This window comes from Agelaius tricolor, unplaced genomic scaffold, assembly GCF_023055355.1.
Source record: "Agelaius tricolor isolate 1412-34295 unplaced genomic scaffold, bAgeTri1.0.p SCAF_3, whole genome shotgun sequence".
Lineage (NCBI taxonomy): Eukaryota > Metazoa > Chordata > Aves > Passeriformes > Icteridae > Agelaius > Agelaius tricolor.
This window is the reverse complement of record NW_027269263.1, coordinates 68,387,990-68,414,230: the sequence shown is the minus strand read 5'-3', so window position 1 is coordinate 68,414,230 and position 26,241 is coordinate 68,387,990. Positions and strand designations below refer to the sequence as shown.

Below are 26,241 nucleotides of genomic sequence, written 5' to 3'. Positions count from 1 at the left end.
AGGGCTTGAGCAAAAGTACCTTGAAATGGGAATTCTGGAGATTTCTGGGAATTCTGGAATGCCCAGGATGTTTTGAGGTACTTTAAATATGTAAAATACTGTATTAAACCAGTTCACACCAGTAAAACTCTTTTGGTTCCTTTCTGTATATTGAAACATTCCTTTCTTAGGCATGTTTTATTCTTAGAGGTTGCAGTGATTCTGAAAGCCTGATCAGAGCCATTATTAATAATTAAAAATTCCTCTTTAAATATAGAAAATTTGGTATCTGCTGAACTTCTGTGTTGATTTCTCCTTTCAGCGATTGTTGTAAATAGATAACACAAACACACTCAGTACAAATACAAATATTCCACACTGTCCTCCACTGAGAATGGGAAGAAAGGCTCATTATGATGGATTAAAAAAAATTAGGCTGTAATTAGTACTACTTCAACTGTCTGCATAGATCTCAGTTGTTTCCTACCCAGCATTCTGTTATTTAATTGAGTTAGGTTGATGGAGTATATAATTAGATAGGACTGTATTAATGTCCCAGGGAAAAAAAAAAATCAGGCTTTTCTGTTTTTTTTTGCATCAGCAATAAAGGAAATCAATAACTTCCAGTGAAATCCCCCCTCTCCTCAACTGGGCTTTGGGAGGAAAACTTGGGTTATTTTGGAGCTTTTTGAATGCTCAAGACTTCAGCTAAATGGGATTAAAATCTGGAAATATTTGTTTTGCAACTTCAGCATTTTCTAATGTGACACTTCCAGTACCTTCCAGAATTCTCCTTGCAGGGGTTGTGCCTTGGTCTGTGAAAAGGAGGGAGCAGATGGGGTAAAATATCAAAGTAAATTGATGATGATGATGATAAAGAAAGGAAAAAGATCAAAATTTGTTAACAGCTTCAATTCTTTTCCAGTTCTGATTTATTTAATTCATTGTTTTTGGTTGTTTTATTATCATTTTTACACAGTATTTGCAATTATAAAAATCTGGTTTTAACAGAGCATAGAGGTTTTTTTGTCTTGGATGAAACAACTGTAAAAGATGCAGATGTTTTTCTATAAGTAAAACTTAAAGTCTTTATGGGCTGAATTCTGGTGGAGGTTTGTGTTTTAAAAGCATTCAAGAAACTCACATTATTCAGGTAAATTCTTTTGTCTTTCATGTGCAGAATGTTCCAGCTAATAGAAACACGGAATATAAGCTGTAGTAATTTGTGATATAAATCCAAACACATTGATGCTGTTTTGGAAAACAGAACAAAACCCTCAGCTCTACAGTTAAGCTTCTTGACCTTGCACTTGTGATTTATTAACAATTTCATTTCATAACCTGCTAATTTTAAGAGAAATCCTGTTGGGATGTAACATAAAAATTAACTTTTTTACCTCCATATTCATCTCATGGATTGTTTTACCATGAATGGTATATTTTACATATTTATATTCTCACTTCTTTCTCTAAACCAGGGTTTTTTCCCCAATATTTCAATGAAATAACATTTCAACATAAAAAATATCTGAAACTTTGGGCTGTTTGTTTGTCTGATTCCAACTGCCTAATAGCTGATTTTGGTGCTGTTCTGTGAGCAGTGGATGAGCACATTTGGGTTGGATTGCAAAATGTCTTTTACTCATTTCAGACTGTGAAGGGAAGAAATCTTAATTTGAACTTCCAGCTAAATTATTTATTCACACATCCCTCCACAGTACAGATGGGCTGCTATATAAAGTTACAATCTGTGCTTATTTTGGGGATTAGAGCTGAAGAATGACTCTTAAATTGTATTTTAATGCCATCAACTCTCTAACAATATATGAATTACAGCTTCTATTTAACAGGACTTGGAATAATTAATAAAATAATGATTTAGACCCACCCTAGAATATATTTCCAAAATTCTGCATTGATTCCACTTTACTCTTCCCAACTGTTGTTCCTCACTTTGGGTTTTTTAACATTTTGAAATGTTTCATCTGGAAAGTGTTTTCATTTTGGAAAGTTCATTTAGAAAATTGCTGATCATTGATTTACAACAGAATTTGTAGAGTTTGCAACAGTAACTGGGAGCAGTTAATGTGGCAGAGCTGCAGTCTTAGGGTGATACTCAAGGGAACATAAAAATGAGAGGATGGACACAAAAACTTAAACCTGACAGTGGTGACAGGTAATAAATGATAATTAAGAGAAGAATTCTGAATAATAAATAAGAGAAATCCACACAACTCAATGGAACCAGTGGGTGATAATTTCAATTTTGCCTTTTCTCTGCTTATTCTAGACAAGCTCAGCAAATGTTTAGCATTTTTTTCTAATTTCCCTAGAAAATGAGGAAATTTTTAATGTCATGGCTTTGAGAACAGGCATTGGGGAAATAACTAAATTTCCTTCTCCCATCAGAGAGCAGAATTTATCCACTCCATCCATTAACTTTGTCCTTGGATACAAAGCTGTTCATTTGTTGGGCTCCACCATACTGATGGTGCTCAGTAAATCTGTTTTTCAAGTTTGCTTTAAATGAAAAGTGCAGGCAAAGTAAAAAGTATTTTGAGGCAGCAAAAAGAACAACTTCTATCATCAGCATAATGATAAAATTTTAGATACTGCCAAGCTCATCAGAGTGCTGGATTCCTCCACTAAAATATACAAACCACTGCTTCAGAGGCAAGTGATGGATGTGATTTCCCATGGAAATTGAACGTTCCTGAATGATGACTTGCCTTTTTTTCCACCCCTGAAAATCAGAGAAATTTCAGACTTTTTATTTTGCTAATCATTTAGCTGAGGCTAATGATATTTGGGCGGGGTTCAGTTTCTTGCTTGGTGAGTGTTTCCCAGCTTCCACTTTTTCAATATGATTTGGCACAGGGCAAATATTAATTATATGTAGACTGAGGTGGTTTTGCAAGCTGCTGTGGCATGGCAGTGCCTTCAATCTTCAGTACATTCATCCCTGGAATGGTGTTGGTGTGCCAGAAATCTGTCCCTGCACTTTGGATGGGAATGTCCTGTGACGTGCTCTGATTCCAGGGCTTCTTTCTTAGAGGAAAACTCCTGCTGGAAGGAGGAATTTTAAGGCAGGAAAAGGCTTAAAAATAGACTTTGGTTTGTTTTGGTGGCCCTGCAGTAATTCTGCTGCCAGCTCTGCTCTAGAAGTGTTTAAGGTATGACAGAGGAGGAGAGGAGAAGGCTCCAGGGAGAGCTTCCAGCACATTGCAGGGGCTCCAGGAGAGCTGCAGAGGGACTGGGGCCAAGGCCTGCAGGGACAGCACCCAGGGAATGGCTCCCAGTGCCAGAGGGCAGCCAGGGATGGGATCTTGGCAATGAGGAATTCCTGGCTGGGCTGGGATTGCCAGAGCAGCTGGGGCTGCCCCTGCATCCCTGCAATGTCCAAGGCCAGGCTGGACACTGGGGCTGGAGCAGCCTGGGACACTGGGAGGTGTCCCTGCCATGGCAGGGGTGGCACTGGAGGGGCTTTAAGCTCCTTCCCACTCAAACCATTCCAGGATTCTCTGGTGGCTTTTGATAACTGAGTTTTTTGTGTGTATCTGCCATCTCATCACCTGTGAGCAGGTGGTCAAACTTGGGTAACTTTTCTCTTAAAAAATCCTTTCCTTGAGTAATGCAGACGAGAGCTCATTGAGCGTTGTGTCTGGGTTTGAAAAGCCAGGTGTCTGCTAAGGAAGGCAGGAGCCTCCCCTGAAATGGAAAATGCAAACCCCCTCCCTCTGAATTGTTATAAATTTGAAATGAAGGGGCTCTCAGGCAAAGATATGGGAATAGGAATAAGAGTTATTTACGAGGAAAACTAAAAATTCAAATGCAACAGTACAAACAAGAAACCAGCCCACTGTCAGAGTGAGACCAGGAGCTGCCCTCTGTGTGTCAGGGGGTGGCACAGCCCCATCCCATGGGGGCTCAGCCCTCCTGCAGTGCCAGCTGTGGCTCTGCTGGAGCAGGGGTCCTGCACAAGGGGGGAGTTTTCCTCTGCAGCTCCAGGGCTGCTGCAGATGGGCCTGGGCTCCCTCTGGCAATGCAGGGCAGCAGAAGCTGCTCCTCTGGCAATGCACTGGGCAAAGGCTGCTGTGCTGTGCCCAGGCTCAGATTGGATCCAGGTAGGAATGCTTGGCTCCTCCCCTGGGCAATGCAGCATCTCCCCATGGGATGCTGGGATTGGATCAGCCCTGCAGGGACACTCAGTGGCCATGGACAGCAGAGATCTCCTGCAGGGAGGATTGGCTGTGGGAGAGATAAAGAAAAAACTGCCCCATGAACAGAGAGAACTGCCCCAGCTCTGACAGATGGGGATGGAACACACACAGCCCCAGCCACATCTTTCAACCTAAGACACATTCCCTGGGAATGAAGTGCTGGGGTTTTGTTCTCTGTGGTTTTGTTCTCTGTGGCTCTCTGGGCTCCAGAGGATGTGACATTTTATCTGTCACCAGCTGGACAACTGATTGCAGCCTCTGTTTTTGCCATCCTCATCTGTTTGGAGGAATCTTTTTAAACTGTAAATGAGCTTTGACTCCGCCCTGGTGCACGGAGTTGCTCTGTGATGGGTTATTAAAGTTGTAGCCAGGAGATTTTTTTATTTGTTGTTTTGTTGTTGTGCTTCAAGGAGGGTCTGGAGATAACTGCTCATCACTCTGGGGTTTCATTGATGCTCTGAGTGCCTCCCCCCAACCTTTTTTTTTGTCATGTCTCAGCAGCACATTGCATAAATGATGAGCTCTTAGTAAACCTGGGGTAGAGTGTTGGTGCAGAACAAATTCACCAGTGAAATGTAAAGTGAGAGAAGAATGAAGAAGAGTATTGGACAAGAAACCTTTGGGAAACTGCAAACCAAAATTGTTATATTAAAATCAATACTGGGGCTTGACCTTTCTGTGCTAGTGGATACTCTAAAACTTCCTATTGATTTCTGGTGTAATGACATGTTTATTCCAGTTTCCTGGCACAGGTGTGGAGAACAAGGGGGAAAATAAAATTATGGATTTCTTTACAATATTAATTTTATATTTCAGTGAGTTAAAGATATGAGGAGCATCTTAATGCATCTTTAGTTCATATGGGGAGCTAATTAATTGTGATGAAAATTTCTTCAAAGCATTCTTTTCCTCCTAAATGATATTTTTTTTTTCCCAAGTAATCAACTATGTTGAATTGGGAAACCTCCTTTTTCCTGTAGGATTGTCCTCAGGGGGAGCAAAAAATTCCTTTTTAGGAAATAGCTGTTATTTTGTGTTCTGCCACAGGGACCTGTTGGTATTGTTTGGATTAAGTGGGGAAAGAGTCTGGAAAACTCCATCTTCTCTGCTGCTGGCAGTCAGAGGAAAAGCTGGGAATACTCCAAAGCAGTAAAAGTGATGATAATTGTTTTGACATAGGAGAGCTCAAAAATAAGAGTTTAATATCTCCTGGTAAGAGAAGCTGCACTGGTTTGGTCAAACCAGAGATCCCAGTTGATAATCACATCGAGGAATGCCAAGGGGATTTTTATTTTATAAAACTGGTTTTATAAAAACTTAAAATCAACCCTTTTTCCTTGTGTTGGAGTTCTGGCTGCTGAGAATTGGAGATTTCTGTGCTGCCAGGCACTGACCCCCAGGAGAACCCTGCACTGCCCTGAGGCCTGGAGAAGCTTCCAGAATGGAATGATGGAACTGGGATTGTGGGTGTGCAGTTTGGACAGGAGTGTGTGAGATCACAGGGGGGAAACTCAGAGTTTAAGGGTTTAGAATGCAGGAATGGATATAAAGCAAGATGCAGGTTTGGGGCAGGGCTGCTCCTTCTTCTTCACCTTCTTCTCCATGGGTTTGGGTGGTTTTGTGTCATTGGATTAAAAAGCCCCCATTGCAGGCATGGGTGGTTGGTTATTGGGTTAAAAGTGAAAATAATTAGGTGTCATTTCTTAATTGGACAGTTTATCCCTAAAAGGCCTTGGAGAGAGAGAGAGATGGGGCTCCATTTTGAGTTTGTTAGAGTGAGGTGTAGTAGAACTCAGGGTTTGTGAGACTGACACGGATAAGAACTAACAAACATCTGAGTCTGAACAAAAAATATCATCTCAGGCATTTAACACCAACCTTGGCAAAAAAGAAGCTGAACTCACCAACCTGCTGTCCCTCAGTTCCCAATTATCCCAAAGGCAATCAGCAATTAACTTCTTGGAGTTCTGGCTGCTGGGAATTGGAGATTTCTGTGACCCCCAGGAGAACCCTGCACTGCCCTGAGGCCTGGAGAAGCTTCCAGAATGGAATGATGGAACTGGGATTGTGGGGGTGCAGTTTGGACAGGAGTGTGTGAGATCACAGGGGGGAAACCCAGAGTTTAAGGGTTTAGAATGCAGGAATGGATATAAAGCCAAGATAGAAGTTTTAGGTCAGTGCTGGTCCTTCTTCTTCACCTTCTTCTTCATGGGTTTGGGTGGTATTTTGTAATTAGACAGAAAAATCTGCATTGCAGACTTCGAGTGAATAGTTATTAAGTTAAAAGTGAAAATAATTTAAGTATAATTTCTTAATTAAATAATTTAACCTTAAAAGACCCTATAACAAAAGATTGTTAATCATTTTGTACCTTACTAATGAAGAACTGCAGAACTCACTACCTATAAAACTATAACATAAATAAAAATAATAAACACCTAAATCTAACCACAAACTAAGGTCTCAAATACCTTCAATCCCAACCTCAAAAAAGAAAAAAAGCCCAGTTCAACAAAAGGAAAAAAAATCCAAAAACCAACATTTAATGGATTGTGTGAGGATAATAACAACAACAACAACAGCAATAATAATAATAATAATAATAATAATAATAATAATAATAATAATAATAATAATAATATATAATTAAATATAAGATTATATAGTCTTATGATACGATATTATTTTAATAATAACAGCAACAACAACAATAATAGTAGTAATATTAATAATAATAGTAATAACAAGAATAATATAGTTAGGAGGAACCTAACTATAATAATAACTTCGAAACTTGAAATTAAAAAAAAACAAAAACCCTTGGAGTGCCAAAGGGCCCCTTCAGCCTCAGGGCTGGGAAGATTTTGGCTTCACATCCCACCTTGAGTTCCTCCCCCCTCTCTCAGCAGACACTTCCCTTGTCTGATCTCACACTCAGCAAAAGATTTGGATTCAGATGTTTCTTAGGTCTTATTTATATTGCACTCTTTATAATTTGTGTGTTCTGTAGTATTTAAGTCTAATAATTTAAAATGGAGATGTATTTCATTTTTTATAAGGTTTTTTTAAGGATAAATTAAGAAATGATACTTAAATTATTTTTACTTTTAACTTAATAATTAATAATATGAGACTTAATACTTGTGTCTCGTAATGGGGATTTTTTTATTTAATTATACAATATTATTTAAACTCATGAAGAAGGTGAAGAAGAAGGTAAAGAAGGACTAGTTTTATTTTAAAACTTCCATCTTGTTTTATATATATTATTATACTCTAAAACTTTAACCTTATGTTTTTTATTAGGTGATATTATACACTTTTATTTAAACAATACACTCATAATTTTAGTTTTATCATTCAATTTTGCAAGCTTTTTTTACAGCTTTAGGTCAAATGCAGTGTTCTCTTGAGGGCCAGTGTCTGTCAGTATAGAAAATCTAAAATTTTCAGCAGTCAGGGTTCCAACAGGAGCCTTTTTGGGCAGGCAGCTCTTCAAAGCAGGGAAGTTTAGTGTGTGATTTTTACCTGCAAAATGCCAAGGAGGCATCAAAGTGTTTATCAAGTTGGGAAGTATCAAACTGCCTTAGAAGCCTGTTGAAGTTTTATTGTTTTCAGTAAAAAAATGCATTGTTTTCAGAAGAAAAAAAGGTGTTTGGCAATGGCAGAGTTACTCTCCAAGGTTTCCTGCTCTGATTCTCCATTAATACCATTATGTCTGGCTCTCAGGATATGGAGAGATGAATCTTGGAGATGGGAGGTGAAAATTGGAGAAAGCAGAGCTATAATTCACTCCTGCCTTTATAAACCCCAATTTTCAAGGGCTTATTTTTCACATGGATTTTAAAACCTGCCATCTCAGCTGACAACTTGGATACCGAGCTTCATCTTGATCAGTTTATTTCTAGGAGAGATGGGAAAATGACTTGGAGCTGGTGAGAGAGCATCCACAAAAATAATCCTGCTTCATAGTTTCAGATTCAGGTAGGAAAGAGGAAAACTATTTCCCCCCCTGGCAATTTTAAACAAACCTTTGCTTTCAAACTGCTGAGCTCTTTCATTTTGAAAAGCAGCAAATGAGCAGCAGAGAAACACTTAAAAATAGTAATAATAATAATAATGATACTAATAAAAATTTTTCTAACTGTCACTTCATTTTAATGGATAATTAATGTTGTCATAATTCCAGGACTGCTGTTGCAGATCCCAAGGGGAAGGATATTAAGTTGGAAAGTAATTTCAAGTGGAGTTATGTGGCTAGCTAAACATACACAAATTATGTAAAGCAGTTTTACAATTCTAACTCAGGTTCTCTGTGTCCCTCAGGCATAAAAGTGGGAATTTGCTCATCTATTTTGTCTCTATATAATACTGATCTAAATGCACCTATTTTAAAAGCAATGGCTTTATGAAGTGTAATTAAAAATCCCCTCAAACAACCTGCCCCCCTTCCTACTCACCCCTCCTCCTTCCAACACCAAACACTGCCCCAAAAACACTCCCACAACTCAGGAATCTCCAAGAAAACTCAACCACTGACAAGAGTCACTGTCCTTGTTGCTCTGAGTGTTCACAAGCTGTCCATGGAAGTGCTGTTGGTAAATTGAATTAATTGGAGTGAGTTGAGGAATAACTGAGATTTGAAACGAGTCTTGGATCTTCTGATCAAGGCCTGGCACATAAAACCACGTGGTCATTAGCAGGGATTTCTCCTTTGACAGATATTAGGCTGGGGTTGGAAGGCAGCTGGGAAAGGGAGAGGGATAATGAGGGGGTTCTGCTGGATGGTGTGGCTTGGATTGAGAGTTTGGGTGATGTGACAAGTCTGGTGTTTGAAATAGGGTGACTGAGGCAGTGATGGTTATGTGGGACAAGGTGGAAAATAACCTTAAAATTATATTTTCAGTGTTGGCTTGGGTTTGAGAACAGACATCATGGAATCATAGAATCATGGGATGGTTTGGGTTGAGAGGGACCTTCAAGATCATCTCATTCCATAGGAGCAGGGCCACCTCCCAGTGTCCCAGGCTGCTCCAGCCCCAGTGTCCAGCCTGGCCTTGGACACTGCAGGGATGCAGGGGCAGCCCCAGCTGCTCTGGCAATCCCAGCCCAGCCAGGAATTCCTCATTGCCAAGATCCCATCCCTGGCTGCCCTCTGGCACTGGGAGCCATTCCCTGGGTGCTGTCCCTGCAGGCCTTGGCCCCAGTCCCTCTGCAGCTCTCCTGGAGCCCCTTCAGGCCTGCAATGTGCTGGAAGCTCTCCCTGGAGCCTTCCCTTCTCCAGGGGAGCATCCCCAGCTCTCCCGGCCTGACATTGGATCCATCTCCTCCCCAAGACATTCATGGACCCAGGGCCTTCACTTGGAATCTCAGCAAACCATGAAGGGTCTCCCTTCTCTTCTCCTCTCTTTTCTCTCCCCATTTCCCATAAAAATCCCTTGGGATGGATTCTGAGTGTCCCAAATTGCAGAATCCCAGAGCAGTTTGGGTGGGAAGGGCCCTCCAAGCTCATTCCAGGGACACCTCCCCTATCCCAGGCTGCTCCAATCCTTCCTTGGACATTGCAGGGATGCAGGGGCAGCCCCAGCTGCTCTGGCAATTCCAGCCCAGCCAGGAATTCCTCATTGCCAAGATCCCATCCCCGGCTGCCCTCTGGCACTGGGAGCCATTCCCTGGGTGCTGTCCCTGCAGGCCTTGGCCCCAGTCCCTCTGCAGCTCTCCTGGAGCCCCTGCAGGCCCTGCAATGTGCTGGAAGCTCGCCCTGGATCCTTCCCTTCTCCAGGGGAACATTCCCAGCTCTCCCAGCCTGGCTCCAGCCCTGGAGAAGCTCCATGGATTCCTCCAGATTTGCTTCAGCAGCTCCAGGTGCTGCTGCTGCTGAGGGTCCCAGAGCTGGACACAGAACTCCAGGCAGGAGTTCAGCCTAAAGAAGGAACAGAATCCCCTGCTCTCCTTGTTGCTGCTGTGGAACATGTCCCAGACTCGTGTGGGAGTTGTGTGACAGTGTGGGATGGACCAGAAATGAGGGAGGATTTATTGGGATGGACCAAAGATGAGGGAGGAGTTACTGGGATGGGAAAAGGTCAGTGCCAGCTCAGGGATCAGTGCTGGAATCACTTCCCTGTTCTCAGCACTGTGTATCCTGAGTTAAGAGCTAATTTATATTCATGTATGGCAAATGTTAAGGAGGAGCAGTCACCCTGAGGAAGAAGTGGATATGGAATAAAGAGATGGAGTTCTCATTAAATTTAATCATGAGAAGTTCAAGCATAACTGCTCAGAAGGGTGATCCCTTCCCTCTTCTGCCTGTGCCAGAGTCGTGAGAGCTCCTGGTCACTTGTGATGGATTTGTCAGAGGGTTTTAATGGTGCTGGGTCTGGTGGGTAAAGTGGGGACAATTTGGGTCTCTGTCATCACATTTGACTGGTTTTGCACTCATGAAATGATGATAAATCTGGGTTTGATGAGATGTGTGAACCTTTTTGAGTTCAGATATTCCCATGATTTTAAAGCTTCAGCATTTTGGATTTGGATTTGGAATCTTGAAATCATGGAATCTATGAGGCTGGAAATTCCTATAAGATGAAGTTCAACCATTAATCCAGCACTGCCAAGCCACCACTAAACCATGTCCCAAGGTGCCACATCTTCAAGTTGTTTAAATCCCTCCAGGGATGGGGACTCCAGCACTCCCTGGGCAGATGTGCCTGGGCTGGACAACCCTCTCCATGAAGAAATTTTCCCAATATCCAAGCTAAACCTCCTCTGGCACAGCTTGAGGCTGCTCCCTCTCCTCCTGTTCCTGTTCCTTGGGGTTAGATCCCAAATCCTCTCCCGGCTGTCCCCTCCTGGCAGGGAGTTGTGGAGAGCCACAAGGTCCCTCCTGAGCCTCCTTTTCTCCAGGCTGAGCAGTAGGAGCACCAAAAATTTGAAAGCAAAATGTCCTTTTGACACCACGGCTTTCATGTGCAGAAAAATGATATTTTCTGTTAATATTTGCATGATTTGAAAGGTTTAAAAGTGAAATTTTAGAACAGTTGTTAAGAATGTCATTGCTACTAATGTTAGGAACAGCTCCTGTCACTTGTGCTGTGCAAAGTCTTATGTGAGTGGAGAATAATGTTTTTAATGAGCGAGCAGTGGTAGAAACTTCAGTTTTGAACAACTTCTTTGTGTTTTCTGTGCCTTGACCTCCCAGATAATTTGTTTCCCTCTCTCTGTCCTTCGTTAGGTGTTTGTAAAATCAGAAAAACTTGAGGTAATTTCCCTGACTTTGCAGACAGGTGAGATGGAGGCAGAGCAATCTCCATTTCACACCTCTCAGGGCTCAGCTCAGCTTGGAGATGTTTTCCTGACGTCTCTCACATCCTTTCAAATCCCTGGGCAGCTTCGCCGGTTTCCAGCCGCGGCTTTCCTTGGCGCATCCCGCTCATGAAATATTGAAACTCAGCCCTCACAGACATCACTCTCTCATTAATATTGCAGCCTGCCCTAAACACATTGCTCCAAACATTTTGGGATCTTCTCTGATGTCGGGTCTGTCTGTCTGTCTCTGCCCTGACACGGGTAGGGCGGTTCTTGGGTGGCACGCGATGCAAAGGACGAGTCTGGACTCTTCAGCTTTTCGATCTTCAGGTTGTTTATTATTTCTTATCTGCAAAATTTTCTGTCTGCCCAACAGAGGTCTGATCTGCAAGCAGTCACAGGCACTCTCTGACCACCCACGGGGCGGTCATGTCTTTTTATACTAAAATCTACGTACACAATATTTACCTTTATTTTCCAATGCTTTTCACCCATGTTAGCAAGTGCACCTTCACCATAAACCAATCCCCAAGTGCCAACATCACCACAGGAGATGGAGGACAAGAAGAAGAAAGAAGAAGGACGAGACACGCCCTGATCCCTCCATCTTGTCTCCATAACCCCCCTGTACCAAAAACCCCAAAGTTTATATTTCACCCTCTAAATGTGTCCCTTTTACACCTTTCACTCTAAAGTGATTCTCTTGTCCTCAAACTCTTGTCACTTCTGTGGATGGATCAAAATCAAGCCACCAAACACTCTTGGCAACATTCCAGGGTTTTCGAGACCCCCAAGGGTTCTCCTGGCATCTCTGGACATCGGGAACGATGTGCTGAGATCCCACACTCTGAGTCCATCAGGTGCAATTAAGGAGCTTGTTGAGGTCCAAGAAAGCAGAAAACCTCATGAATGCTCCTCATATTGCACCATCTCCAGTTGGAGTGAGTTTTTGGGTTCCATATTGAATGATACCTCATGACATTTTTCCCTGATTCATAGAGGATAGGATGATTTTCCTGACAGTGGACTTTGGAAGGGGGAATATTTTGATTTTTGCTTGCTTGGAAGTAATGAAAAATGACACTGTTCATGCTTTAGGCTTGAGTGAGTTTATGGTGGAACGTCACAGATCCATCAGATTGTGTAGCTTGGAGACTGTAATAAAGATAAAACAACTGGCAAGTAATCACTGCCCTGAAAAAATAGCAAAAAGGAAATTCTTAGGCTTTGATAGTGTAATAAATTTCCAATATCTGAAAATAAGGGTTGGAAATGACAAATCACTGCATTTCTCTAAGAGTATTGTTTGCCAGTTTTGGGTTTCTGTGGATTCTTGATTAATGGAGAATAAACTGTGAAGTGGCCATCAAAGCACAAAACTAATATTTTTCAGCTTTTCTCAGTGTGCTGCTGTTGTCTCTGAATTAAAAGGTGCTTTTTCCTTAATTAACATCTGCAGGTGTTTTTCAAGAACAACAGAAATGGATATTTTGAAGTAAACAAAAGAGGGAACTCTTGTGGATTTAGAATTAAATTACTCATCTTGTTATTGTGGCTAACAGGGGTCATGCTGGGCATGAGGAGAATCCTGGGCCATAAATCCACATGGCAAAATTAACAATTTGCTTTTCTTGAACTTAATTAAAAACTAGATATGAAAAGGATGGAAACAACTTGGAGTGCAGCAAAGTTTTATCAGTTTTTTTTTTTTCAGAGTGTATTTTTGTTTTTCTTGTGATACAGAAAACTCCTTGGCCCTCAGAGATGATTTCTTGTTTGGGTCTTAAATTTCTATTTCTGTGTTTCAAATTCTAATTTCTAATTGGAAAGTGGAGCCAGTTTTATATTTGTGCTTCTCTTACCCTGTTTGACTTTATATGATGGTTGTCAGTTATTAATTTTAGGTTGTGATTTAATTGAGAAATTATCTTTCCTCTTGTTTTGCCTTGTGTTACTATGTTGTTATTACTTGATTTTAAGGGATGTGGGTTAAGTGTTTCAGTCTGTTTTAGATCATGCACTGAAATATTTGATAAATTCACAGGTAAATTCTCTTGTGCTTAATCTTGCATGTAGGACGTTCATAGTTGAAAAGCTGTACAATAACAAATGCCATTAAAATCCCATATTTCCTGCTCTTCCAGAAAAAAAAGATAGGACTAAAAAGATGGAATGCAGAAGCAGAAATGGTTTTTTGGTGAAGTATTTTCCCTTTGGTCTGAAGCTCTGCTGGAGAGGAGGTTGGAATGGGTGGTTTGATCACATGGATTTGATTTCTGCACCTCCTGCCCATATCTCAGAAAATCAAAGTTAACAAAATCCATATTTTTATTTATTTCTATTTTAAATCTATTTAAACTTTTTATATTTATATATTTTTTATATCTGGGATAGTCTTCCAGAATTCTTTTTGCTTGTTGTTGTGTGATTGCTCCTCGAGGTGATGTGGTGGCTTTTGTGTTCAACGTGAGCCAAATCTGATTTAGAGGTGGAATGTACTGCAAACATTATTTTGATTAAAGTGACTTCAGGACTAAAACAGTCCAAAATTTGTCTTACAGTGGAGCCTGAATATGACAATGTGATAACAAAAATACTCAAATTCTTGTTATGCTTCTCTGACAGGAATAAATCTTCTGAGATCCCTAAATCCTGGGTGATTGGTTTGTCAGGATTTACCCATCCTCTTACAAAAAAATACAGATATATAAATTTTCTTCACAGCATTAAGTTAAGAGTGTTGAAGTTTTCAATGACAGTGCTGGGGAAAGGCAGGAATTGTTGCTTTTTTTGTGTTAGTTGTGTGCTATAAAGCAGTTGGGAAATGAAATATTGTGAAGTGTTAACGCAGACTTTAACTGGAGCTGCTTCTTAATGCTTGATGTGTGTTTTCCAATAGCACCATGAGAAGTGATTGCCTTGCATGCCACACTTCATTAAATCAGCCACTCCACACTTCTTAAAGCAGTATTTCATAATTATTTCGAAGGATTTTATTCAAAAAGATATCAATTGTGTGGGGAAAATGTATAGCCAGCAGCCTTTTCTGCTGCTTCAGCAGCTTTTTTAACATCCTTTCTGTATAAATGATCAGTGTAACGCTCTCTGTTGTCTGGAGTTCTGTGCTCAAACACAAGAACCATTAACTTGAGCCTTTATTTCTGCTGTAATTAAAAATGCCACTTGAAAAATTCCTGTGGAATTCCTGGAGTAGTGACAAGTTTTTATATATATATATATATATATATATATATATATATATATATATATATATATATACACACACACACACTTTTTTAAGTTTTATTTTTTTATTTTACTTTTGCCTAGCTAATATAACTTATAGATAATAATATCATTTATTACTGTAAATCCAGCTGATGTTTGCCTTTATTTGGTACATGCTGAATGCCAGGAAAATGAATTTGTAATGCCAAGGAAAAAAAACCCTACTGGAGGTTGATGCAGGCGAATGTTTGCCATCAGCAGGATCTGCAGAATGTTTGTTTCATTAAGCTCCTACAAGCCACCCAATTATGGAACTCAAATAAATGAAAATGACTTCAAAATCCCGCTTATTTGTTAAAAACTCTGCTGAATTTCAATCAGTTGAGATGGCAGTTTAGGATATTGTTTTGGGAGTAAAAACTGCCCTAAGTTAAAGTTTTTTTGAGGAATTTAACTCGTTGCGTTGTGTGATCCTGGTCACAGAAATGAGGGTGAGAGTTGATAAAAAAAGAGTTGAAATTTTTGCTTGAAGGTGCTGCCAGAAGCAGTGTTGGACATGAAGAAGTTCCTTTTTGGCCTAAATTGTAAAAAATTTGATCATGAAATAGTGTCATTTTCTTTTATGGTAGAACACCCTGCAAGGAAAGGGAAAGGAAGGAAAAAAACAAACAGTAAAATGCATTTTCTTTGACTGAGGTGACCTGAGTGTTTTGATCTAGATTTAAATGAGAGATTAGGAAGAAGATCTAATTTGATAAAAAGAAGAATGTAAATATCTTAGTGCTGGGGGGGTTGCTTTATATTGGGTTTTTTTGGAGGTTTTTTTTTTGTTCATGAGGGTTTTTTGGTTTTTAATTTTTCATCGTTTCGAATATTGAAACTTTTGGCTGGGTTTTTCTGCTATTTTATATGTAAAATATGTTTCATATCTTTTAATTACTCTGCTGTGTACAGCAGCATAAAGAAGAGACATTTTTAATGGAAAACCTGTTTTAGGAGGTCAAATCCAAGAAGAATGAGGAAGGATCTTCCTTCAGTCTTGGAAAGCATTAAATGCTCTTTATTGCTCACCAGAAAAAGGTGCTGAGACTACTATTTTGACACTTTTTTTCCTTTTTAGGCAAAACATGATTTCTCCAATCCAAGAGACAACCAGCATGTTTTGACTGAGCTGTGTGAAGGATTGTTATGATTGTATGAAGGATTTGTTATATCAATCCTGATGGAGTAATTTAGGGGACCTTGGGAAATCACTTAATGGAATTTGGTCCATGTCTGCATAATCTGACTTTTTTATTTTTTTTTTTTTTAGCTGGAGTAATTGAAGATGCAGCTTAATAAACTTTTATAAAGATTCCCAGTTGGTAGCTGCATTTCAGAGGCTTTGGAGCTGAGCACTGAAGTAATACATCTTGTAATTGTCTTTTTTCCTCCCTACCTCACTTAAATGTATTCCCTGGGGAAGAATCTAATGTACTCTAATGCTGGTACCTTTTACAAAGTGACCCGACTCATTAGGATTTGTTCTCCAGAGCTCCCTTGACAACAGATAAATGCACTGAGAATATTGAAGCTTCCTCTCCATCACTCTTTCAAACAACAACAACAAAAAAAGAAAAATCTATTTGAAACCCAGTGTTTCATAGCTCCATTACTGCTCTGAGTTCCGTGCTTGGTGTCACAGCACACAGGTTTTATTCACTGAGTGTTCCCATGAAAATGAGACACGGTGTGCTTGTCTCAAGCACTCCATTGAAGGTTTCAAATCTATTTATGGCTCGTGACATAGAAACATTGAGAATTTTCTGGGCCTGAAGTTGCCTTTATTAACTCTGTTGCAACAAGTTCAATAACTTATTTTCTCTGCTCCTCTCAGGTGGCTGGGAAAGGTTGATGATGGTTCTTCGATCTTCGTGGAGCTTGGGAAATGGGTGAAGTCCTTGGGTTTATGGTGTGTTTAGGGAGGAAAGCACTTCCCCAGTGCAGGAAAGCTTTTAGGTGGAAATTGAGTGCCTGCTGGCTGCTGGGAAAAGGATTTTCCCAGAAAAATGGTTCCATAAAACCAGACAAAAAACCCAGCCAACCAACAGAGTTTTCTGCATCTTACTTAAAAATATATTTATTGAATCAGTTTTAATTTATATGATTTAACGAACAATTGTGTCAAAACTTGTAGCTTTTGTGTATTCAGATTTTGATACTTCAATTAGAAATAAACTTCTGGATTCTTTCAGTGAATATTTCTATTGAAATGTCTTAAGAAGCCAAGAGTAAAAAGCATTGCTGTGACAGCTTTTAAAGCGACTTACCTGCTTTGCAACAACACTTGGAAAGTAGATTTTGAATTTTCCCTCAGCCTAAATCTCCCTGCACCTCCTGCAGGTTGAAACAAGAGCAAATGTACGTTCGGGATGAGTTTGGCAAGCTGCTGGAACGGGAGAGGATCTCCTCAAACGAGCACCTGACTCGAGCCATCCTTCGCGAGAGAGCGGCCACCGAGGAGGAGCGGCAGAAGGCTCAGCGCTTTGTGAGTCCTCACGTGCTGGGAAGGGTGGGAGTGGGGCAGGAAAGTCTCACAGATGTGTGTGTGTGCTTGGCAGAAAGGTCTGTGAATGGAGAATTTGAGAGTGACATAGAGGTGGAAGCAAGGTTTGGTATAAAAGAATAGTGGATGTGTAAATTGAGGATTGCTCAGCCAGTCTTGCTGGACAACGGAGAAAGCAAAGGTTGTGTCGTGTCTCTGAATGTGGAATTTGAGAATGAAATAGAGATGGAAGCAAGTTTTGATATAGAAGAATAGTAGATGTGTAAATTAAGGTTTGCTGAGTCTGATTTATTAAAAATATGGATATTGATCTAGTACCGATATCCAGCTGTGGTGGACAAAAACTCCCTAACAGTTTAGAGTTAGAAAGTGTGTGTTTATTGTGGGATAGCTCCCAAATACACACTGTGATTTACAGGTGATTCCAGAGTCCTTTTATCTGTACAAGTATTGAATACCCAAAATACAAATCCATATCCATAACTTTGGTACATCCCATTCCCAGATCTAGATCAATATGGATATTGATCCAGTACCAATATCTAAAAACTCCCTAACAGTTCAGAGTTAGAAAGTTCAGAGTTATTGTGGGATAGCTCCCAAATACACACCACGATTTACAGGTGATTCCAGAGTCCTTTTATCTGTACAAATATTGAATACCCAAAATACAAATCCATATTCATAACTTTGGTACATCCCATTCCCAGATCTAGATCAATATGGATATTGATCCAGTACCAATATCCAAAAACTCCCTAACAATTTAGAGTTAGAAAGTGTGTGTTTATTGTGGGATAGCTCCCAAATACACACCACAATTTACAGGTGATTCCAGAGTCCTTTTATCTGTACAAGTATTGAATACCCAAAATACAAATACAGATTCACATCTTTGGTACATCCCATTCCCTGTTCCATGTGGTAATTAGTTCAAAAGCTGTTAAGCATTTGTTCCTTGAAATAGGTCTGTGGTCCTTTTCATGGGGGGGGGGTCCCAAAATGAGGAAGTAAATGAAGTCTTCCTCATTATGACCTTTCTACCTTTTCAATGCAAATCTGACAAATGAACCTTTGATGGAACTCCCATTCCCTGTCTTCAATTGGTTTCAGATCAGAGGAGGCCACAATTGTCTTATGTTCCTAAAAGCCATTTATCAGTTTCTGTATTCTTCATTATAAACCCAGCTAACCAAACATTGTGCTGACAAGCAATCAATTATTAGTTAACTACTAACTCTTAACTTCATCAAGGCCTACCCATTTATTTTAATTAACTCCAATAAAGCTGATCTCTAACTAAAATCTTGGCTCCTCTAAAATCTCTAAATTCCTTAAAGTTTATGTCTCAAGTCTTGCTGGACAACTAAGAAAGCAAAGGTTGAGTCTCTGAATGTAGAATTTGAGAATGGAATAGAGATGGAAGCAAGTTTTGATATAGAAGAATAGTAGATGTTATTTCCTGTATCAAAGCTGAATTCAAAATCTCTACCACAGGGAAATGCATTTCTGTGTATCCTTTGTCAGGATGCTTGAGAAATTCCATATTATGGATATGAAAGTCCTTTGTTTAGTTATTTGGCTGGTTAATTATCACTTGCTTCAGAATATCAAAGTTAGCAGTTGTGTCATCTGGGTTTTGCTCAATCTTCCTGGTTCCATCTGGGAAATTTGGAAATAGCTGGTGCTTCTTGGGTTCAGGTTTGTTATCACCACTGCAGATTTGCCATTTCCACTGTAGCCTGTTCATTCTTTGAAGTGGGTACTCTAAGATTACAAAATAGCAATAAGGTTTTGTTTATTTCCTTAAAACTGAAAATATTGAGTAATTCTCACCTTCCTGTAAGCCTGCTCCTTTATTTTCCTTCAATTAATTTAATAAATTGAGGATTGCTCAGCCAGTCTTGCTGGACAACCAAGGAAGCAAAGGTTATGTCGAGTTGGAAAGAGGTTCTGTGACTTAGAGCAAAGAATAAGCTGACCACAAACAAAAAGATGTTTTTACCAAGCAGAAAGATTCCACAGGCAAACAAGACATGTCCATGTGGCAAGTAGAAAAAAGTTTAGTTATCTGGCTGGGTAATTTTTAATTTTCCCTTGCTTCAGAATATCAAAGTTAGCAGTTGTGTCATCTTGGTTTTGCTCAATCTTCCTGGTTCTATTTGTGAAATTTGGAAATATCTGGTGCTTCTTGGGTGCAGCTTTGTTATCACCAGATATTTTCAATTTCTACTCGTTCATTCTTTGATGGGTGTACTCTAAGATTGCAAAGTAGAAATTAAAGAATTTTCCACTGCAAGAAAACTGAAAAGCAACTTGAAGCTTAAACTGTGACATACTAACTCAAGTGGTTGGACAGCATTGACCATAACATGGTAATTGCAGTAGTTATGACAGGCTATAGGTAAAAGTAAAGGTATTGGTTGGTTCTTATGGATTAAGATGCTCAGCAAAGAAAAATTTATAATGCAATGTAACTAAAACTAAGGGTCTTCAGGCCTGCCTGCAGCTGTAGTGTGCCTCTGTCACCAACCCTGGACTGTTGTAACATCTTGGATACAATAAACTGCATTTTGAAGACCCCATGAAGGCTGTTACTCTCAAATATTTACAGAAATCACAGATATTCCAAGCACCTTTCTCCTCTGGCCTATTGGTAGAAGAGGAGAGCAGATCTCTTATTTTATTTCTTTTTTCATGACTAGGTAGCAGCATGTCATTTTATTTTGGTTAAATATCCCTCTTTTAAGGGGTTTTGCTGCTTGTTCCCGACTTTGGAAGCAGCTCAGTGAAAAATTCTGTTTAAAAGATTCATCTCTTGTTAGAGCTGATGTATTTAACCTTCCTGACAAGGAAATTGGAACATATGGTTGGCTGTTTTCCTCAGAAAACTGACATTATACAGTTCAGTCCATTTCAAATGTCTGCCAGATTTATAACTTCCTCTATGGAGTGTTTGCTTGCTGTAGTGAGTCTCTATTGACTCTTCTTTCTAACAATAATCATTATTGTATGAGGTGGGAATATGCTTTAAAAATACAAATATACTTGAGGGTGAATACTAAAGAAATCATTATTTTCAAGGCAAAAAGTTGAAAATACTTAATGTGAGCATTGCTGTGAAAATAAATGGGAATTACTTATGTCAGCTGCAACATAAATATTTGTTGGGCTCTCTAAATCTGGAGTAAAATCCAAAGGTTTTGAGGTTTATGGGTTGGTATCTTAGTAATCAATCACTTCAATAAGCAATAGCTTTGTCTGTGCTGTGGGATTTAAAATCTGATGTTCATGTTATTTTTCCAAATCCCAATTTTAAACCAAACCAATTCCACCTCAGTGCTGATATCTTTTCCAGCAATTTCTGGATTCTTTTTCACCTCTGTGCTAATGTTATTGTTGAAGAATAATGTCAATGTTGTAAACAAATGTTTAATATTTTGTCATTGTAAAACATGGGAACAAAGGAGAATGGAAAGGAATTATGACCAAGGTACAGCATCAGTTATGTGCCTTAAATCCTTGGATTCTTAATGTTGTGTGGGAGAGATAAGGGTTTTGTGGCCTGGAGCTAATGAGGAGCTGAAGATTTATAATGGAGACTATTATTTGCATAATTACTGGGGGTTTGCATCTTTTTCTCCCTGTTGTGGTGATTTTGGGAAGCACAAGCTGGATTTCTCCTCAGCCAGAAGCTCAAGAAATTCCTTATTATGGATATGGAACTGCTTTATTTAGTTATTTGGCTGGTTAATTTTCACTTACTTCAGAATAAGATATATAATTTTATATATATATATAAATATATATATATATAAAGTTAGCATATATATATAAAGTTAGTTATATATATATAAAGTTAGTTTATGTCTTCTTGGTTTTGCTCAATCTTCCTGGTTCCATTTGGGAAATTTGGAAATACCTGGTGGTTCTTGGCTGCAGGTTTGTTATCACCAAACAGATATTTTCCATTTCCCCTGTGGCTTGTTCATTCTTTGAAGTGTATACTCTTAATATTGCAAAATAGCAATAAGGTTTTGTCTGTTTCCTTAAAACTGAAAATACTGAGTAATTCTCACCTTCCTGTAAGTCAGCTCCTTTATTTTCCTTTAATTGGTCAGATTTTATTCCTTTGGCTTCATTGCTTACCCTAACCTGTGCATTTATTTCTTGTAACAGAGCAGAATTCCACATCTGTACCAAAGGAAAATGCATTTCTGTGTATGCTTTGTCAGGTACTGTGAAGAATTCTGTGTTTCAGTAAACTGCTCCAGCAGGTTTGTATTTTATGGAGCCCAGATTTGATTTGTCAGACTCTTTTTGGAGAAAAACAAAAGTGTTCCTGAAGTGTCAGTAGCGAAATAAATTCCTTTGCTGCTGCTAAATTGTTTAAATAGTGCAAAGGAAAAGAAATTATGGTGAAGAAGGAAGAATTTGATTTTTCCTTTGTAAAGGGTGCTAATTCAGGTTTTATTAAATAGATGCAAAATGAAGTCACATTTCCCATTCTTGAAGAATAAATTTATAGTGTTATCCCAAAAGTTTAGAATTAGCTTTTTATACAAATGAGGGAATAGAAAAGGATGAAATGATGTGTTAATACCTGAAATACTTTTGTGCTGTGACATGTCCCAGGAAGTGCCCTCAGTTCAGGGGTTGGCAGGTGGCTGCTGGGATGTCAGCTCCTGCAAAAACACATTTTGGGCTAATCCAAAGGCTTGCCAAGCAGTAATTCTGACATTTGTGCCAGCAAAAGTAGAAATTATTGTTCAGAGTGGCATTTCCAAACCCTGGAAATCCCTTGTGGGGTTAGTGTGAGGATTTAATCAACTCTTGGTGCTTAACTCAGCAGAAATTAAGGCAGCTGCTGTCTATTCCTGGAGCAGTCCTTGAAATGCCACTGGCTGGGAGCATTTTGGACACAGCCTGGGTTTGCTTATCCCACAGATTTGGGATTTTGTTATCCCACAGAATTGGGCTTTCCTTGTCCCACAGATTTGGGATTTCCTTATCCCACAGATTTGGGATTTCCTTATCCCACAGATTTGGGCTTTCCTTGTCCCACAGAATTGGGATTTCCTTATCCCACAGATTTGGGCTTTCCTTGTCCCACAGATTTGGGATTTCCTTGTCCCACAGAATTGGGATTTCCTTATCCCACAGATTTGGGCTTTCCTTATCCCACAGATTTGGGATTTCCTTGTCCCACAGATTTGGGCTTTCCTTATGCCACAGATTTGGGATTTCCTTATCCCACAGATTTGGGATTTTCTTATGCCACAGAATTGGGCTTTCCTTATCCCACAGATTTGGGATTTTCTTATCCCACAGAATTGGGCTTTCCTTATCCCACAGATTTGGGCTTTCCTTGTCCCACAGAATTGGGCTTTCCTTATCCCACAGATTTGGGATTTTCTTATCCCACAGAATTGGGATTTCCTTATCCCACAGATTTGGGATTTTCTTATCCCACAGATTGGGATTCCCTTATGTCACAGATTTGGGATTTTCTTATCCCCCAGATTTGGGATTTCCATACCCCACAGATTTGGGCTTTCCTTATCCCATAGATTTGGGCTTTCCTTATCCCACAGATTTGGTATTTCCTTGGCTCCCAGCACACCAGGGTTGGGTGCTTTGATGGTGAAGAATTTATTTTCCTCTTTTCTGTCATGTCAGTGCCGATAGGAGCTGAAGCAAATACTTCACAAACCCATCCTGCAGCCCTCCCTAAATGCAGCCAATCTGCTTTATAACAACTCCAAAAGCAGCTCCATTGAGGAAATTGCAGAGTCTGTGTGCAGGGCAATTGTCAGGGGGGCAAAATGAGAACTGCTTGAAGTGGCCTTGCCACCAAACGAGGTGGTTTTGTACCTTTAGCTTTACTCACCTTGGAATTGTGACATTTGCAAAGCATCTCAGTGTGATTTCACCAATGGACAAAGTGCATTGTGTGCTGGAAGTCAAGAACTGCAGCTGGTTAAAAATACTTCTTTTTTCCACACACTCTTAACATGGATATGATGTTTTTTTCTGCCCATTCCTCTTGAAAAAGAGCTTCAGAATAAATCAAATCTTTTATTTCAGCCCAGCCATAAAGAATTTTGATGTTGGTGTGGTTCTCTGCAGCAAAGGGTGAAGCTGAATGTCCTTATGATGGCTCCAAGAATACTTGAATTATATTTCATCACTTAGACCTGTTCTCTGCCATATTTATTATTGGAGATTTTTGCTGCAAATCTCAAACTTGGGCCTGGTTGAGTTGGGCACAGTCTTGTAGAGTGGCTTTCAATGTGGTGGCTTTGCCATAAATAGTTTATTGATGTTCCATCACTTGAGTCATTATGAAAGTCAGGGTGAGATGAGGAGAATATGGAGTAGAAAATCAATAGTTATCCAAAGTGCAGAGGACCTGTTGTATTTCCATCTCCTAATAATGACCTGGAGTGTACTGTGAACACATTTGCTCCTCTGTCTGGACTGAAACGAGTTGTCATTAGAAGCCTTTATGTTAGAAAATGGTTTTATTGAGCTGCCAATGACATTAAAGTCTCATTTCCCTTTGAAGAGGCACAGAAATATTGTTCTGTTCATGTGCTGTAACCAGAACATTAAAATTTGATTATTGCTATCATTAGAAGTCTGTATCCATACTAATGCAATTACATCTATTTGCCCATGTGTTGTTCCAGGCTTTCATTGAAGCACCTGGTTGAGAGTGAAATCTGCTGGTGCTGAGGAATCTCATTGTTTTGTAAATTACTTTCTGCACAAGAAGTTCTATCAAAAAATTCCTCGCTCAGAAAAAAAAATCAATCTGGTAGAAGTATCTTTATATTAAAAAGCACTTTTTTTTTGCACTTTAGGTCACTGTGATAATCAGATTATTGGAGATTTTTTTTTTTCCCTGGCAAAATCCTATTTGAGATGTGAAGTTCTTTTACTTGTCTGAGCCCTGAGATCAATAGACAAAATACATTCCTGGCCATATCAGAGCTGAAGTGTGTTGAGTTCTGTGAGGAGGAAATCTGACCTGTTGTCATAATTGAATACAGGTTGTTAAAATGGAGTCTTCTGCTCCTCTGGGCCTGAACTGGTTTGGTGTTTTCCCCATCACCCTGGGGTGACTGGTCCCAGTCAGTGCTGGGCAATGACCTCCTCTTTGGGCTGCATTTATTTTTCCTGTCCTCAATTCATTAACTCTGGCATGAGGACGTTTCCTATTTTCCATAAACAGATTAAATCCTGACCCTTCCTGCTCTTTCCAACCAGGCCTGGACAAACCATATTTTAAGGATGATTTCACTAGGAAATACCAGGGGGAAGAATTAAATGAGTTAAGGCATTAGTTCTCAGGAGAAGAGTCTGTTTACAAACCTGCAGTATTTATTACATACCTCATTTAGCTCATTCATCATTTTAATAGAAAAATGAATCTTTTTAGATGATTCTGAAATAATTTGAGGTAAACTACACAGCCTGAGGCAAAACAGGATTGCTTGGTGCAGGGAGGGCTTTTGGAGAAGTAAGCACGAGCAGAGACTGTAATTCACAATTTATGGCAGTAAAAATATTAAAGGCTCATATTTGAACATGAGATTTAAGGTTTGGGAAGCACATGGTATAAAATTAAATCTACTGACAGTTGTTTTGTCTCTCCTTCCTCAGTTTTATAATTTAGCAAGTAGAAATTTTTCATGAAACCTTGTTGAAAGTGGAGATTTGGGGAGATTCACTCATAAAACCTTATTTAGTCCTACACACATGGGGTTTTTTGTGATGTTTTTATGGCTTGGAAGTGGCAGTTTTGTTGCAGCAAAAACTCTGTTTCCTATGGGCAAACCTGGATTTGGTTGTTCCTGTCATAGAAGACAGGAGGAAGAAGGTATTTTGGAATATTGAGGATGGGATCTATCATTTTTTTGTGTGTTTAGTTTTGGGGGAAAGAAGTTTGGTTGGTTTTTAGGGAAGGGAGTGAGCTACAGTGAGCAAGACATTTATATTTGGAATATACACAATTCTACTGCACTGACTGCACTCCTATGCCTTGGAATAAACAGAATGTTGCTCCTTTGGTTTATGTCTCTCCTGGCACACATTCCTTCTTCCTCTCCCTCTTTTTTAGTATTTCTACTGCAGCACTAAAATGTGTGGGATAGAAACTCAGGTTTTTGGGGTAGCTCTTTTAGGGGATCTTAAAACAGGTGATGTGAAACTACTGTGGGAGCAAGAAGCTCTTGCTAAGCAAATAAAATTGATAATTTTCTCACAAATAAGAAAAGGGGCTGCCTGTCACATATTTGCAAATCATGAGTGATTTTCTTATCTGGCCTTCAAGAAGTGAAGGCCCATTTGATTAAAATTAATTAATGAATTAATTAATAAGTGAACAGTTTTCCTTCCACCTTGATGGAGGAAAAGAGTAAAAAGAATTTCAAATAGCCTGTGAGTGGTGCTGGAGTTGGAATCCCAGTGTAATTTGTCACATAAACTGGTAAATAAATGTTTTATTTCCTCTCTGAAATTGCCATGAAGGGCCTGGGAACCAGAAGTTGCCTTTTCCTGGGTCTCTCTTCTGTCCCTTTACAACATCCATGCTGACATTCAAAATATTTGTTTCAGTGGAACAATAGAAATAGTTTTCTCCTTCCTTCAGCATTTCACTTGGCAACATGTTATAGATGTATTTTTTATAATTTTTCTGTGTAACAGTTAATGGCTTTTTTTTTTACTCTGTGTCAAAGTTTGACAGACAGGAAAACCACGGTAAAATGAGAATTTTGAAGGCAAGCAAAGTACAGAAAAGGAGCATTTATTCTCTTTAAGCTTTCTTTTTGAATGGTGAATGTGTTTTGATAGTCAAGCAGCATTTAAAGCATGTTATTTTTTAATTCCTATATAGCAAACCCCAAGATATTTGACTGAAGCAAAATTAATCAGTGTTATTTCAGCATTCAGATGAAG

General features: G+C 39.4%; 1 protein-coding gene across 3 annotated transcripts in view; it reads left to right on the top strand.

Annotated features, from left to right (window-relative positions):
* CHCHD3 (coiled-coil-helix-coiled-coil-helix domain containing 3) overlaps positions 1 to 26,241 on the top strand; it is a 147,333-nt gene that overhangs the window by 22,770 nt on the left and 98,322 nt on the right. For 2 of the 3 annotated variants that reach the window (XM_071424192.1, XM_071424194.1), the window contains exon 4: positions 17,115 to 17,259. In XM_071424192.1, coding sequence (XP_071280293.1) covers positions 17,115 to 17,259 — 145 coding nt within the window. Of the gene's footprint in view, positions 1 to 17,114; positions 17,284 to 26,241 lie in introns of all 3 variants that reach the window. The other variant, XM_071424193.1, reaches the window with a different exon arrangement.